Source organism: Sparus aurata, chromosome 6 (assembly GCF_900880675.1).
Source record: "Sparus aurata chromosome 6, fSpaAur1.1, whole genome shotgun sequence".
NCBI lineage: Eukaryota > Metazoa > Chordata > Actinopteri > Spariformes > Sparidae > Sparus > Sparus aurata.
The window spans coordinates 2,531,470-2,549,135 of NC_044192.1; the positions used below are offsets into that span (position 1 = coordinate 2,531,470).

The 17,666-nt window shown below is 44.6% G+C and overlaps 2 protein-coding genes across 2 annotated transcripts in view; both read left to right on the forward strand.

The window, feature by feature from the left end:
- Positions 1-1,812: 1,812 nt before the first annotated feature.
- On the forward strand, positions 1,813-4,372 carry LOC115582645 (E3 ubiquitin-protein ligase TRIM39-like). Its single transcript, XM_030418719.1, has 2 exons — positions 1,813-2,054; positions 2,163-4,372. Exon 2 carries the CDS (start codon positions 2,180-2,182, stop codon positions 3,554-3,556), a length of 1,377 nt encoding a protein of 458 aa, XP_030274579.1. The 5' UTR covers positions 1,813-2,054; positions 2,163-2,179; the 3' UTR covers positions 3,557-4,372.
- A 1,071-nt stretch (positions 4,373-5,443) lies between these two features.
- The window catches only part of LOC115582774 (dedicator of cytokinesis protein 3-like), a 391,011-nt gene continuing 378,788 nt past the window's right edge, over positions 5,444-17,666 (forward strand). Inside the window, exon 1 of the mRNA XM_030418974.1 lies at positions 5,444-6,337. Coding sequence (XP_030274834.1) covers positions 6,301-6,337 — 37 coding nt within the window. The 5' untranslated portion in view covers positions 5,444-6,300. The remainder of the gene's footprint in view (positions 6,338-17,666) is intronic.

The following is a 17,666-nucleotide window of genomic DNA, read 5'->3' on the forward strand; positions in this document are numbered from 1 at the left end:
AACAACAGTAAAGGGAGGGAGAAGATCAAACGAACTATGTGCATTTTTACAAGATAGAGGAACATCCTAATCTGGAGATAAAGAGTGAGAGAGAAGATCTAGACTCAGCATCCTATCACTGGTAAAGTACCAGTGGAACCGCGAAAGACTAAGAAGTCAGAGAATGAACAGATGAAAACAGAGTAAACGGCAGCTATCCGGTCTCAAATCCACAGCGCGAGCAGCCGCGGAATCCGCTCCTGCTGCCCCAGCCGGCCCCACACACACACACCGGCCTGCCGACTGCGCAGCCGTGAGAGACGGGAGAGACCCCGGCGCTGCTGCAGAGGAGCCGTGGACTGCGATGACTCTGAGCAGCATATTACAATATCATATATTTCTCGCCTTTCCCCTGATGATCTGAATAAGTCGCTAAATTTGTCGCTTGTCGCTTTTTAGAAATAAAGTCGCTAAGAGGGTCTGAAAAGTCGCTAAATCCAGCGAGAAAGTCGCCAAGTTGGCCACACTGCTTCGTTGTCCGCCTCTTGTTGTAGCAGCAAGCTACTACCGGTCTATACTTTCAAATTAAAAGCTCTTCGCTAAGAACCCAGTTCTAAATTCCAATGGGGTGCAATGTAAAGCTCTTATTTTGAAGACACATTTGTTGCCTTTCTGACAGAGAATGCAACGTGCTTTACGCCGCGACTTCCGCTCTTACTGACGCCCGTGAAGGTGCGTTCAGGTACCGAAATGTGGTACCGATTGACTTCACGTGAATCGATACTCGGTACTTCGGGGGGAATTCGGTCGGTACCAATAAAAGTACCGAATTCGGTACCCATCCCTAGCTGTCAGTGTATGAATCATGTCTGTATCAGGATTTGTATTTTCTTGGCTGTTGTGTTTCATCTCAATGATTTAACACCTGCTGCTGTACTTTAATGTTTTTAAGTATAAAACAGTGAAAACAAGGTGTTCAGTGGACAGTACTTCAGGTAAACAGCGGTCCTGACTCCAGAATGTCCAGCTGCTGCAGTTCTGCTCCTCTGATCAATGTGTTTGACAATGAAGGTTTCAATGCAGTGAGAAACTGAACTGAAAATAGTTATTTCAACACCAGCCTCATGATTTATCTTCTGTTTAATGTAAGTCCAATTCCCATCCATTTCTTGGCTCTGACATTATTTCCTAAGTAATTATAGTACCTGTGAAAATGTTTAAAATGCAGATGTAGCAGTGGATGGGTCGGGTGGAGGTGGAGAGGCGTGACCTCAGTATTTCTTAAATCCTGCCACAGTGGATCACAGCGGCTCTCCATACAGCTCTGACACACTCACACACCAACGTCTGGAGCGTCTGTGGCCCAGTTGTTGGCAGTAGTTGGGCCTCGTGTGTGGCCTTTTGGCAGATTGAGCGTGTTGGATCACGTGCCCACTTGTACACAATGCTATGGTGGCTGAGGAGGACAATAAACCACAACAACATCCAGCAATAAATCTGTACTGACTGAAACACGTCCCTGTGTTAGCTGTGAAGCTACAACATTTAAAGGAGCATTCTGTAGTTTAATGGAAGAAATGTTCATCAGAAGACAAAGATCTTCATTGAATAAACAAACTGACCTTAAAGGAAAACACAGTTTCATACTGTTTTACTTTGTTTATATGTGGCGGACCCTGCCACCTTTCTAGCTTCACACAGTGTTCTGGGACCTTTTCTTCCTCTGAGAACAGCTTGTTTATTCACTTATGGAGAAAATACATATTTCAGAGTTTGTATACCTCATTAATATTGTAAATAAGGACGGTTGGATTTGAAATTCTTTAAAACTACACAGGTCTCCTTTAACAGAAGACGTCTGACAGAGCTCCGCCCCTCAACACACTCACCTGTGAACAAACCAGGAAACAGTCTGTTGTTCTTCCTCATTACAGAGACACACAGACAGAGACGATCAACTTCACCATCAGAACAAAGTCCAACAAGAAGAGCGTCTTCTGAGTGAGTTCAGCTATAAGAGAGAAAAACTACACTCAGCAGCACTTCTTCACCCTGCAGACACTCACACACTGAAGGTGAGTTTGACTGAAACACAACTCAAAGTGAAAGTAAAGTTCAGTGCTGTTATTAGAGGAGTGAGCAGAGACGTGACTGACTGGACTTTCTGTCTGCTGTGTTTTCAGCTTCACTCAGAGACTAAATGGCTTCCAGATCAGAGGAGGATCTCTGCTGTCCGGTCTGTCAGGACGTCTTCAGAGAGCCTGTTGTTCTGTCCTGTAGCCACAGCTTCTGTAAAGACTGTCTGCAGAGCTGGTGGAGACAGAAACAAACACAGGAGTGTCCAGTTTGTAAGAGAAGATCTTCAAAGCATCATCCACCTGTTAGTCTGGTCATAAAGAACCTGTGTGAAGCCTTCAGAGTCCAGAGAGCTTCAGAGGACTTCTGCAGTCTGCACTCTGAGAAACTCAAACTCTTCTGTCTGGACCATCAGCAGCCGGTGTGTGTCGTCTGCAGAGACTCAGAACAACACACCAACCACAGATTCAGACCCATCAATGAAGCTGCACAACAACACAAGAAGAAACTTGAAGAAACTCTGGAGCCTTTAAAGAAGAAGTTAAAGGTTTTTGAAGAAGTTAAAGTGAAGTTTGATCAGACAGCAGAACACATGAAGGTCCAGGCCCGACACACAGAGAGGCAGATTAAGGATCAGTTTAAGAAGCTGCAGCAGTTTCTAGAAGAGGAAGAGGAGGCCAGGATGGCTGCACTGAGGGAGGAAGAGGAGCAGAAGAGTCAGATGATGAAGGAGAAGATGGAGGCTCTGAGCAGAGAGATAGCAGCTCTTTCACACACAGTCAGAGCCACAGAGGAGGAGCTGAGAGCTGAAGACGTCTCATTCCTGCACAACTACAAGGCTGCAGTGGAAAGAGTCCAGCAGCGCCCCCTGCTGGAGGATCCACAGCTGCCCTCAGGAGCTCTGATAGACCAGGCCAAACACCTGGGCAACCTGAGCTTCAACATCTGGAACAAGATGAAGGACATGGTCTCCTACACTCCTGTGGTTCTGGACCCAAACACTGCTGGGCTGAACCTCATCCTGTCTGAAGATCTGAGCAGTGTGAGAGGAGGAGAGAGACAGAAGCTTCCTGATAATCCAGAGAGGTTTGATTTCTATTCTGTCCTGGGCTCTGAGGGCTTTAACTCAGGGACTCACAGCTGGGATGTCGAGGTTAGAGACAGTACACACTGGTTACTGGGTGTGTCTGCAGAGTCTGTCCAGAGGAAGGGTAACATGTGGTCTGGATTCTGGAGTATTCAGTTATACAAAGGTAAATACTCAGCACACTCACCATCAACTCCAGTAACTGTTCTCGTAGTTGAGAAGAAGCTCCAGAGGATCAGAGTGAATCTGAACTGGAACAGAGGAAAGCTGTCGTTCTCTGATCCTGACACTGACACACACATACACACCTTCACACACACTTTCACTGAGAAGATGTTTCCATACATTTTCAGTGTGGATAACCTGAAGATATTACCACTGAAGGTGTGTGTGACAGTGGAACAGAGCAGGTAGAGATAAAGATGACTTTTGTGTTCACTGAATTTTACCTGTGAGGTTGCACATGCTGCTCCTGCTGTCATCTTTCTAAAAACATGTTTATTTTATTTTCTGCTGTTTGTTTTGATTTCATTTTCTGTTTCTTACTTTCAAATATGAGCAAACATCAAAATGTGAATCTACGATGGATCTATGATTTTATTTCATTAACATAACCAGGACATTGGAATTAAATATATAACAATTATACATCATTTCCTCTCAGGGATTATTAAAGTTATCTATCTGTACACAAACGCTCAATCATTATAAAAACATCAACATCAGCTGGAAATCACAAACTTTTGATCAAAAGAAAGAAAACAATTATCAATTTATGAATGACTGCATGTTTGAGTGTCTGAGATCCAAGACACTTTATTTTAAAGTCTAGTGGAACGAGGTGTGTGTAACTCGAATTTGGGCTTCTACTTTACTTACTCTATCCTCGAGTTTAATAATGATTGTAGACGTTTTCCAATAAATGTATCTTTTATCTTTCTATTGAAAGTGGGTTTGGAAATTGTGAATGAAATGTTCATGTATTTTATCTCTTTCTTTTTCTTTCTGGATTTCTTTTCCGTAGTTTTCTCGGTGCTGCAGCAAACAATAAACTTTAAGCATCTGTTATGAATCTCTCCGCTACACTAAACTTTATACCATGTTCTGATTTATACAGGGATGAAAACAAAACTCCAAATTCATCTTTAATTTTCTGTAAATGTATGAAAGTATTATTAATTAGTTTTTTTATTCAAAAACTTAATAAATAACTTCATGTGACTGATGTGACTTTCCTCTGCATGGAAGTTTTATTTCACCATTGAGACAACGTGCAGTAAACACGTGCACACACACACATGAAGACTAAACCAGTTCAGATTCAGACTTTATTGATCGATCAGAAGTTCCCTGTGACAGCAGCTGACAGGTGGAGGAAGGAAACTGACAACAAGTTAAAAGCAAATATGTAATAATAGAACTATAGGATAAAAAGTATTCTGTAAATACACATACAGAACTGAAGAGTCTTCATCATCTACACGGTGTTTTCATCACCACGTCACCATGGTTACATCATGAGCTCGTGATGACAACACACCAGGTACACAACACTGTGCTGCCCCACAACAAACACATGGTGGCGCAATACACACACAACAGACAGGCCTGTTTCACACACACACACACACACACACACACACACCGTCACAGAGATGATGTCACTGTGGTGTCATGGTGACAGCGTTACTTTACATATTAGTTACCTTCATTTTAAAGTTATATATTAGGCATTAATTACTGTCTGCGTAGAGTAACTTATTACTTATTACAGTAAATTATGTTTCATCATCATCATCATCATCATCATCATCAGGCTCATTTCACTCACACAGACTGAACAGAACTTCTGGGCTCGGCTGTATTAAAACACACAGAACCGATATTAATATGGATCCTTAAAAAAACAACAACAACAATAACGCGTCACTTCGGTCGGTGACGTGGATTGTAACGCGTTACGTCACGTAACTGTGGTAATATATTACTGGAATATGATCAGTAACGTGAAATATTTGCAATATCAATAAATACATCACTGTAACGCGTTACTTTTTGTAAACAACCAACACTCGTTCAGTGTGTGTGTGTGTGTGTGTATGTATGTATGTTTTTTGTTCCTACGTCACTCATGTGTGCACGCGTCCAAATGAACCGCTATGTGCCAATTTTGCACGCGCGTCATGGCACCAATGATAACCTTTAACGACCGGGTGGTGCAGCGGACCAACACACACACACACACACACACGTACGCACACACACACACACACACACACACACACACACACACACACCTCCCTCTCCATCTGAGGGCTTTTCATTCGCCTGATCCTCTTAAACTGATGTAGCCTCCTGCTGCTGCGCACGACTCTCTCTCTCTCGCTCTCTCTGCCTCTCTCTCTCTCTCGCTCTCTCTCTCTCTCTCTCCCTGCTGGTCGGTTCATACCGTCACCGGACACAGAACCGACCGGACTCTCGTGTCTCCTCGTCTCTCCACAACAAGTTTCGCGGCTGCAGCGCGCTGACATCGGCCGGCCGGAGGAGGGATGCGTGTGTCGGTGTTAAACGAGAAGGAGTGCGGAGCGGAGAGAGGCTGAGGAGATGCGGCTCTGACTCAGAAGGATCCCTGCAGGGCGACGGACGGCTGGGCTCAACTTGACGGGGACGCGGCGCTGATCTGACGGTGCGGACTCGGAGTGTCGTGCGCTCTCTGACAGCTCGGCTCCGAACAGGACCTGTGGGTTTCATCGGCACCGTCCTGTCCTGACCTCCTCCTCCTCCTGCTGCTGTACAGATATTCTGTCTCTCCTCCTCTCCTCCTCTCATCCCCCCGTGTTGTTCTGCAGGAGGAGATGGACACACGCTCCGCGCCATGCGTCACTCCAAACCTGACATGATATCCAACATTATATAATCCGCTCCTGGTCCGAACAGCTGCAGCTGGTTCAGCGTCCACACCTGAACAGTGATTATTCCTCCAGAGAGCAGCCGGAGTAAACTTTCTCTCTGCGGTCCTCCCCCCTCTGTCTCCCTCCTGTCTCCCTCCTGTCTCCCCCTCTCTGGTGACACATCAGTGGGATTTCCATGAAGCGACGCATCGGGTGATTTTTTTTTTTCTTCCTCGGGGATTTTTGCTGTTTGTGCACCGGGACACGATGTGGACGCCGACGGAGGACGAGAAGATCGGAGTTGGTGAGTGGATGTGTGTGTTTGTCTGCAGCAGTGTGTGTGTGTGTGTGTGTGTGTGTGTGTGTGTGTGTGTGTGTGTGCACGGGGCCTGATGTGCAGCTGGGTTAACGTGAGTTGTCACAGCACCACATTCAGAACATGAGATTCAGTCTGCTGCTTCTGGACTCTGAAGGTTCAGTGTGGTCAGCTGTGGTGGAGTCTGAGGCCTCTGTGTGGACTTTACAGCACTTCCTGTGTCACAGTCCTCCACCTGTGTGTGTGTGTGTGTGTGTGTGTGTGTGTGTGTGTGTGTGTGTGTGTGTGCGTGTGTGTGTGTGCGTGTGTGTGTGTGTGTGTGTGCACCTGACACTGGGCCTCTTGGTTTGATCTGTATTTAATCTGTGTTGGAGATGTTTAGTCTTTACAGCAGGCCTCCTGTGTACACGTGGAGGTGCACACTGAGGTTTCTGGGTCTGTTTGGTTGCACCAGATGTGGAATTGGGGAAATGAAACAGATGTGATGATGTGGAGCAGCAGTAGCACACCTCAGCTGAGAGCATCACCTGTTTGCATGTCAGCTACAGTGTTGAATTCATTCTGTTTGCAGCTTCTTGAATGTGAATATCTTCTGGTTTCTTTTCCTTTTGAGGATGTCAGTCTGTGATGACAGTAGTTGTTAGCTGCAGCTGACAGTCTGCTGCTGTTGTTGTTGTTGTGATATTCTGTGTATCAGGTGGAGGTGTGTGTGTTGTTGGGACGTGCAGGTGAGTCTCCAGCAGCCTGTGTTACACTGCAGAGTGTTCAGATGAGGGTTGTTGGTTCTCTCTCTCTCTCTCTCTCTCTTCCTGTTTTCTCTGCCGTCTGTTTCCACCCCAAGCTTTTCTATCCTTTTTGTGTTTTGTGCTGCAGCCTTCTCTTTAGTTTGTACAGATTTGTGTTCTGGGATGTATTCTAATGAAGGTTCAGTGATCAGAACGTCCTTCTGGTGCACATCACAGTCAGCACCTCGTCTCAGGGCGTCAGCTTCAAAATGTAAAGCTTGTAGTTTACTCCACTACTGTACCTGCTACTTTATACTTCTTCTCTACAACATTTATTCAGAGACTTGAGATTCTTTGCAGATTGAGATTATTGCGTGTTGATTGGCTGTTACTTCTGATATGTGATCAATCAGATATGTTGTGGGCGGGACTCAGTGAGAGGATGTTGCATCACATTTTGAGATTGACAACAAAAAGAAACAAAAAAACACTGATGCTGATAATCGAAAACATTTTGATATTGATCAGTGCGTTCTTCGGTCCGTCCCTAATAATCAGGACGACAGCTGATCAATGCTTCCTGAGTCAGAAGTATACAAACACATTATCAAGTTATTGCACCTGTACAACCTGAAACAGACCAGTGCCTCAGCTCTGCAGCGTGTAATGGATAATTTTTATTAAAACTTTCTAAATGTTTATTATTGGACAGTTAGTGGTGTTGAACTCGACTGCATTATATTAAAATGTGTTTTTTAATTTGGGGCCGATATCAAAAATAAGAAGTGAAGTTCTGATATTGATATATTGGAGAATATGCACATGTTTTTGGCAGTGAGCCCTCAGATTATTGAACACTTGTGATAAATATCTGTAAGAGACGCAGAATACAAACACATCAGCTGATTTCTCTGCGATCAGCTGATTAAACAACCGAGCGATCCATCATGAGGTGGACAAAACATTAGAAACACTTCACATCAGGTGTCATCAAGCTCAACTCCAACTCAAACTACAACCTCAATAATAAACATGTAGTCTGAGTGTTGTGTGGTCGACTCACGTATAAAAGGAAACCTGAACATTGTCGTGCAGTGAAGCGTCCACTCAGCGTACTTCCTGTGCATCGCAGGCTTGGTGTGAAAAACAATCCCGACTCGCAACAGTCCAACAGAATTAGCATAAGGATTTAAACTGAGGTGCCAGTCCTCCTCCTCCTCCTCCTCCTCCTCCTCCTGAACAGTCAGCGCTATCGACTGACAGCTGCCCGGGCCTTTCCAACTGACCGATCAGGCTGAAGTGTGCACCGGTGTTTGCCGTGGGAGTTCCTGCTGACAGGAAGTCAATGTGTGGAATCATGACTCCGGCACTCTGTTAATTGGAAAGAGACATTACCTGAATTTGAATGAGAAGCTGTGTTATTTTTCTGCTGCTTGATACCTTCATTAGACTCCAGCTGTGGCTGCACGCTGAGGCCTCTTGATTTCCTCTGCGAGCAGCCTTTCAACATCAAATATCAGAGTTACATCACAGCTGACAGAGCTGCACGCTGGCAGCCATGACACCCGGACAGCAGTGCCGCGGTCTGACCGTGCTACAGCGTGGGGAGGGAACTATAAAAATTGCTCTTTGTAGACTGTTTCACTTTTAAGGAAAAGGACTGAGGCCACATGTGAATTTTCTTTTAGTTCTGAGATTCTGAGATTGAAGTCAGAATTCTGGGAAAAAAGTCAGAATTCTGAGATTGAAGTCAGAATTCAGAGATTAAAGTCAGAATTCTGAGATTAAAGTCAGAATTCAGAGAAAAAAGTCAGAATTCTGGGAAAAAAGTCAGAATTCTGGGAAAAAAGTCAGAATTCAGAGATTAAAGTCAGAATTCTGAGAAAAAAGTCAGATTTCTGACAAAAAAGTCAGAATTCTGGGAAAAAAGTCAGAATTCTGGGAAAAAAGTCAGAATTCAGAGATTAAAGTCAGAATTCTGAGAAAAAAGTCAGATTTCTGAGAAAAAAGTCAGAATTCTGGGAAAAAAGTCAGAATTCAGAGATTAAAGTCAGAATTCTGAGAAAAAAGTCAGAATTCTGAGAAAAAAGTCAGATTTCTGAGAAAAAATCAGAATTCAGAGATTAAAGTCAGAATTCTAAGAAAAAAGTCAGAATTCAGAGATTAAAGTCAGAATTCTAAGAAAAAAGTCAGAATTCAGAGATTAAAGTCAGAAGTCTGCACATGTAAAAAAAAATTTGACTTCTGACTTTTTTCTCAGAATTCTGACTTTTTTCTCAGAATTCTGTCTTTAATCTCTGAATTCAGACTTTAAAGTCAGAACTAAAAAAAAAATTCACATGTGGCCCTAATCCTCTTCAGTACACTTTGAACAGTGTGAGTGTTGAACATGAGGCGTGATGCGTTTAAAAGCCTTCAGTCTGCGCCGTGATTTGTCACACTGTAAAGGAAACATCCGCTCTGAAACAGGTGGCAGCCGCGTGACGACGTCAACAGAAGGAGCACAGCTGTAATCACAGAGCCGCCGTCATGTTCGCCATGAATTAACAAACTTATCCTTCAGGGAGAAGCTCCTGCCGCTCTGTCTGTGGTCCCTGTCTGTCTTCAGGGCTTCTCAAAAGGCATTCTGGGAAAGTAAAGCAGGTTTAAAGCGAGCGCACTGACAGAGCTGAGCGTTTCATCATCAAACATGATGAACGTGTGATCTGCGATATTGTTCCACACATGCAAATCTCTGCTGTTTGAGAAAAGACGCTTTCTGCACTTTGTCCTGACGGTGACAGTAAATGATCCGTGACATGTGGAAGTCGAGTCACGGCCGAGCAGGTTCAACAAGAGATGAAAGAAAACAGGAAATCCTTAAACCCCTGTTAGGAACGGGATGAGAACTGAGGGTCCTTTGAAAGTGGAGAGTCACGTATCCCCTCAGTGTTTCCATGTAAGTGTGTTTTGTGTCTTTTTTTTGTTAATCCCACCATTTGTGTTTTTGCTGGATGAGGCCGTGCATACCAAGGCAGGGAGAGTGGTAACTCATAGAGGCGTTCCAATGGAGTTGGGATGACTAGTGCCTGGTTGTAGAAAACAGCCATTCAGTGGCATGAATGCAGCTTTGTGGCGCCCATAGAGGCTCCTGAATGCAGCTTCACCTCCCCCAGGGCTGCACAGCACAGCACTCAGTTCTCACACTCACAGATAACACGCACAGACAGACAGACAGACAGACAGACAGACTCAGAGAGAGAGAGACAGATGGACAGTTCAACAGACATGACATGCACCTGCTCCAGGGTGAACAGTGATTCTGTTTCATTTAGATTTGTTATGCAAAGAGACGAGAAATAACATTCAAACTAGCAGTGAACTGAAGTCAGCCCGGCTCTTCTTATCATGTCAAACTGAGGCCTTCAAACTACAGATGACAGATATCTTTTAGTAGAATATAAACAGTGTTTCTGTCGGGTCTTAAAAAGTCAAAAATTTTATTTCAATTTTAGGCCTTAAAAAGTCTTAAACACGCCCATATTTTGCATATACGTCTTAAATTAGATTAGTCTTAAATATGTACGTTCATTTACCGCTTCTGTCACCACCTTTATTTTGTTTTGTTTTGGGGATGTGTTGGTGAGATTCTCAGTCTGAAGTATCAGGAATTTAAGTGGCATTTTGCCAACAGCCCGGTCGGAATTTATCACTGTACGCTTCACAAGTTCCTGAAAGACTTCGACAGTGGAATCTGCTACAACTGTGTTGGTTTGAACAATCAGAATTCAGTTGGTTCAAAGCCGAACCTCATAATGAATCTGAAGCTCAGCGACGCTCTGCAAGACGACCTTCAACCCGGGCACACTCGGTGTGAAAGCGCTGGTGTCTCGCACAAAATCGGAAAAACACCAGTTAGCTTCTAAAAGTCTCAAGCGAAGTCACGCTATCACACACTTCTGTACGCCTTTGTCACCAGTTCCCGGTCCAAGTTCATCCAGTTCTGCTCGACCCGAACTCTGCGGAGGTGCTTTGGATTTTGAACACCGTCGCTGAACGTTTTTGCAAAAGATTTGGATGCACTTTTTCGTACTTTGTGTAGGTCTTAATTTTAGTTCAAAATGGTCTTAAAAAGTCTAAATTTGACTTGTTCAAACCTGCAGAAACCCGGGAAAAGAAGAAACTCAAAATGATGTGAAATAAAGGAGGCGCTGCTGGTTCAGTCTGGTGCTTTATTGACTCAGTGAGCTCACTGGACTTCATCTCCCAGCCAGCATCCATGAAGCTGTCCAGAGCTAACTGCTCTGCCCGGGCTAGCTGGACCGGGCTAGCTCGCTGGATCTCCCTCCTCTCTAACACTGACTGGCAGCACATCAGGACCAGCACACATCAGGACCAGCACACATCAGAACCAGCACACATCAGAACCAGCACACATCAGGACCAGCACACATCAGGCGTCCTGCAGTAACACACACCAGTTACACTACTTTGTCATTGTCATCATTTACATTTACACATTAGCGTAGCAGGAGTCACACTTCACTTATCACATCACCAAAGTCAGCAGAGTCGAGCGACAAGATGATGACGGAGGATTTGTTGTCATAGTTAAAAGCAGCAGCTTATATTTGGCAATATCTCCTAATATTTCCTCATATTTATGTGACAGCAGGGTGTCTCTTTTAACGCGGTACAGCCCGGTACCAGCAGAACTGAACTGAAGAGTAAAATCAAACGTTTTACATTTGACTTTGTTGTCGTTCTGGAGGAAATGTTCCCACGGCAGCTTTTGTTCAGCACACTTCATGTTTTAACTCAAACTGCAAGCTAGCAAAGGCAGTTAGCAGAGTGTGAGTTTGTCTTTAACATTATATTATAATATGAGACTTTACATCATCTCAGACTCGTCATTATATCCAAATTACTGATGACGATTAAGCAGAAATCTCTGTGTTCATAAAAGTACTGAACAGGACGTGTTCAGGAAGGTAGTCGAAGATTTTGTGAGTTTTGATTTAGTTTTTTGATCGCGTTTGTGAAGAGCTTTTGAGGAGATTTCAAAATGTGTGTGTATGTGTATATATATGTGTGTATTGCGATATATACTAAATATCACAACATCATTTAAAGACAATCAGTTAAAGTTTCTGATTCAAACAGACAAACATTCTCCAGATAACGACTCAACACTCATACGACCGGGTTTACGTAACATTTGATGTTCGTCAGGTCAGTGGAGACACACACACACACACACACACACACACACACACACACACACACACACACACACCAGGCGTGCAGCAGCATGAATCTGGGTCAGAGTGACAGGTGTGTGTGTGTCCTTCTTCTGTCAAACCTGCACCGTTTGTTTTCTTCATCTGTTGTTTTTGTTCCTCGTCTGTTTCCACTTTGTTTCTCCTGAACGGCTTTTAATGGCGCTCATCCGTCACCGCTGTGTGCTCGTGTTCTGAGAGATCCAGTAGGAGAATATCTGTGCGTCGCCTTCCGATCAGGCCTCCACCCAGATGATGGAGCGACCTGCCGGACGTCGACTTTGTCTCCCCGGCAAAGCAAACAAACACAGGGGATCAAATCTTAAAGGGATATTCTGGTGTAAGTTTAATCCACCGTGAAACTGTTTAGTCTCCCTCTCCAGAGATCAAGTTAGCAGACCGCTAATTTACGGAGTTTTATCAAACTCAGAAACGACAGCACGACAACAATACACTGCAGTAAATGGATCCAAATATAAACCGCCACCAAAAAGCCACAAATGATGCTCAGAACAGCACCAAACTTCAGCAACAGTACAAATAGGGTCTCAGCACATAGTCCGGGGCATCTAACCTCCGCTAGCTTAGCTGGATTTCTATTGTGAAGCTAAAAACAGATTTCAACTCTCCTCCATCAGCTTCCGGGTCGGGGAAGTCCCGACGCGACGATTACCGAGTGCGGTTAGAAATGCTCAATTCCGTTCTTTTCCCTGTCCGCTCTCGATAATAACTGTTATAAACTGGCAGGTAAGACACATATGAACTTTGATTGCTTTTCCATGGAGTCATAATCATACATTTTCATCCATGAGCCGCGGAACTCTACTGCACTCGGTAATCGACTCGTCGGGACTTCCCGTCAACAGGAAGCTGCTGCAGAAGAGTGGTAAATTTAGTCAGCTTTTCAGTAGAAATCCAGCTAAGCTAGCGGAGGTTAGATGCCCCGGACTATGTGCTGAGACCCTATTTGTACTGTTGCTGAAGTTTGGTGCTGTTCTGAGCATTATTTGTGGCTTTTTGGTGGCGGTTTATATTTGGATCCATTTACTGCAGTGTATTGTTGTCGTGCGGTCGTTTCTGAGGTTGATAAAACTCCGTAAATTAGCGGTCTGCTAACTTGATCTCTCCAGAGGGAGTCTAACACAGTTTCACGGTGTGAAAATAAGATGTAACTTTAATAACATAAATATAATCTCGGTGAGTCCCTCTTCACTTCATCCACATTATAATTCACTCGTTGTCTGTGTTCGCTCAGCTTAACAGCCATTAAATGACTGTGAGATAAAGGAGTTGCCTTGCAGCTGTTGTGTCGCTCTATAAAAGCAAAAGCTACGAGCCAAAAAGACTCGACATGTGTGATAATTTGTTTTTGTGCCCTTCTTTCCCTCAAAGACAGCAGAGACTTCATTTTAGTGTTTCGGCCTGAAGCTATTCATGCTAGCAGCGTGTCTCTGAGGAGTTTCCTCTCTCCCCGCTCCGCTGCCGCTCTCCCACCGGCCAACGATTAAGGCGAGCAGAATCCTGCATGCTGAAATATCCACACCGCCCGTGGAAACTGACAGCAAATCAAGCTGATTGCTTCTGCTCTCGGCCCATTGCTCCTTCTCTCCGCCTCCCCGTCCTCAGGGTGCCACGTCGGCCTTTTAATCACATCTCAAAGCGGCGAGCTAACAAGCACACATCACACAGATTCTCTTTGCTAATTTAGTGCTTTTTTTCAAGAGGTTTGTGTCGTATCGTACAGCGATTCTCCCGCATGACTTCAGGAAACCGGCGATCCTTCTTTGTGCAAAGCTTCAGCAGGTCTCGAAGCCTCCGTGCTGGATTACAGCCATTAAAATCAAATTACAGTCATTAAAATGTGTCATCCAGCTCGAAGGTAGAGAGCCTCTCTGTTTTTGCACGTTGGATTCAACTTGACCATTTTCTAATCCACTTATCCTGTGTAGATTTTATAGAGGGCTCAAACCTAACAGCGTTAATCAAGAGGACAGAGGACAGAGAACAGAGCCAACACAGGGAGAAGGTTTCACCCCTGTGGTCGCATGTTTGCAGCCTTGTGGCTTGTAAAGATGTCACCACCATCTCCTCCACCTTGTCCTCCACCATCTCCTCCACCTTGTCCTCCACCATCTCCTCCACCTTCTCCTCCACTGTCTCCTCCACCTCCTGATGTGAAAGCATGTAGTGTGAAAGTTATAGACCATGTTTGGTGTGAATGTCAAGACTAAATGGAGACTGAGCTCCGTGTTCAGGACCTGATATATCCATTAAACTCTAACCTGCGGTGCATCTGAGCTGGTTTTCATGTCTCACAGTTTGTTGGGTTGAAGCGTCTGAACCTATAAACCATCTGGATCGGAGCTTTGAAGATGCGGAACGATCGCAGCGAGGCGTTTAGCAACTTAACATTCCTGTGAGTGTTTACTGACCCAGATCTGCAGCTTTAATCATACAGCATCTGTAAAATAAAAGCTTTTCTCAGAGGAGGAACACGTCTAATTGAGATCCAGCTCGTTTCCCTCGACGCCAGACTGTAAGCAGGTCATCGGGAGCCGCTGACAGTTGTTGTGCTGCAGTTACATTACTGTAATGTTAATGTATGAAAACCTGCCTGTGGTCAAAGGATTGAGGTCAACGTGTAACTGGTGCATTTACATGTGTGTCAGCAATGACAAACAGGAAGCGAGTCAGATTATATCATAACGATGGTAAGAGTTACGATTACGCTCACACCAGGGAGCATATTAAACATTAACCAGCAGCTTATTATGCTAAATGCACATCAGCTGATTAATTATCCTGAAAGCTCTAACCTAAACTATGGGTCTGGTGGGAATCATCTGCGGTGTCGTGTTACAGTTTCATCCCCCCGTTAATAAACGTTAATAAGTAAATGTTCACCATCAGATCTGGTTTATTATGACCGTCTTCACTGCGTCCCAGCTGCTGGCAGATCTCAGGTCAGATATATTATCATTGACTTGGCTGAGTTAGTTTTTGTGATGTTTGTCAGCGTTGTGAGACCATGTTGATCAGGTTTCTCCCATTCTGAACCAGTGAGTGCGTTCTGAGCCCAAACTGTAGAATGAGGAACAGAAAGTTTCAACAAAAACACCCAAAAAAATCTACAATCAACCTTTTAGTTGCTGTAGAATCACCTCAGCTGAACGTCTTCACGACTTCCTGACTGTTTTCTTTATATTACTGAGCATGTCATGAAGCAAAGAGACAGCAGAGTGCAGACAGAGAGAGAGAGAGAGAGAGCTGAGCTGGTAATGTGATGTTGTGTTTGCAGCTGAGGATTATTCCACTAAACACAGGGTGAAGTCATCAGCAGCGACCCGACAGACCCGGTGTGGCAGCGCTGCAGAAACTCAGGCAACATTAAAACTGAAACGACTGAGGACGCTTCACTTCTATCAGTGTTGTTGTTGTTTTTAGCACATAATTGCTAACAGCTAATCTGCACTGCAGCTGGCTCTGAAGCAGCCTTGTGCACTAATTATCAGCATTGACTTTGAATATTTAGCGGGTAACGCTTTTTAAAAAAAAAAAGCCGAGCCAGTGAGTCATTAATGCGTGTTTTATAATTCTGCACATAAGCAGTTTGTTAATTGGTCTTTCATTGAGGAGAAACTGCTTATTAAAAAATTATCTTGTTTGTGGAAATTATCAGAGATTGGAGTAAAGACCCCGGCAGGGTTCGAGAAAGCCCCTCGAGTTCACTTGAGCACGTTTAGCAGCTATTAGCATGAGCGCTCAGGTTAGCCACGCCTCGCTGAGCAGCTCCATGTTTTATTCTCTGTGTCGGCGTCTCTTGGCTGCCGGCGCTGCAGGAGGTGCCGCAGTCAGAGCAGTGGTGTGCACAAGAGGGGGGTGGGGGGGCGGTTGCCCCCCTCGTGGCCCAATTGTTGAAAAACGCATGCTAAAGTGCCCTCTTGGGAGCCAAAAGGCGTGCTAAAGTGCCCTCTTGGGAGCCAAAATGCGCGCTAAAGTGACCTCTTGGGAGCCAAAAGGCGTGCTAAAGTGCCCTCTTGGGAGCCAAAATGTGCGCTAAAGTGCCCTCTTGGGAGCCAAAATGCACACTAAAATGCCCTCTTGGGACCAAAATGTGCGCTAAAGTGCCCTCTTTGGAGCCAAAACGAGTGCTAAATTGACCTCTTGGGAGCCAAAACGAGCAAAATGTGTGCTAAAGTGCCCTCTTTGGAGCCAAAATGTGCACTAAAATGCCCTTCTTTCTGCCCTTCTTTTCGCCCCTGCCCTTAAAAAAGTCTGTGCACGCCACTGAGTCAGAGCACATGTATGCAAACATGCTCAGACCAACACGCAACAACACAGATTCTAATATCAACAATTCATCCAGGGACATTTGCACTTAATGGGCACAAATTATGGTTCATAAAAATAACAAAAAACAGCATCAGTGGGAGAGAAAGTGACGTTCTTTGGTCTTGAAACAGCAGATCGATGGTGGACACTGATGAGAGCCGTCCTGTGGTCTGAGTATCTCCAGTGAGAGGACGGTGGCTCACACTCTTTTCTATCAAGTTGTATTTGTGAGCACGTGATGTGAGGACGCCCGAAGATTAAAAGTAGGATGGAGCCTGAGAGCTGCTGGCTGCTGTCCTCGGTGCTGAAACACACCCAGCCAGGCGTAGATTTAGGTGGAGTAGGATTCCTTATTCCATCCTCGCCTCCTCTCTGCACGCTCCCTCTCCTCTGGTGACGCCGACACTAAGTCACGATGGAGAGGAGAATCTGTGTGGTTTTTAATTGTAGGCGGGAAGTTCAGTGATGGTGCAACACAAACAGTGTCGTGCGTTAGATCCAGAATCGGGACCAGAACTGCAGCAGGAGATTGAGCTGAATATTGAACGAGGAGGGAGGGAAACCTCTGGAGATGGATTATGTGCTCGAGCTGCCGTGCATGACAAGAATTGATTTTCCTCATGATAAGAGCGACATTATTTACAAGTATCAGATATATCACGAACCATCTCATTGATCCTCGTCGTCTGCACTCACACACGTACACGCAGCCTCTGTTAGTATGTGTGTGTTCCTATTTCACATCTATTATTTGAGTTTTTTCTGCAGCTTTCTACTTAATCTTCTGTACGTAATCTTGTTGTGTTGTTGTGAGTCAGTTTCATGTCAGTGTTTCAGGCATCAACTGTTCTGATCTGAAGTATCATCCATCTGTTCTGCCACAAAAACAAAATCATTTATAGGCAAGCAAGCAAGTTTTTTTGTTTTATTTCAAAACGGTCAGTAGAATATATTTATGATCTGGTAGAAATGTGTACTAAACTGGTTTGTGATTGTGATGTC

What these genes read in the sequence shown, in the direction of transcription:
- LOC115582645 (XM_030418719.1), top strand. Translation starts at nt 2,180, where the DNA reads ATGGCTTCCAGATCAGAGGAGGATCTCTGCTGTCCGGTCTGTCAGGAC.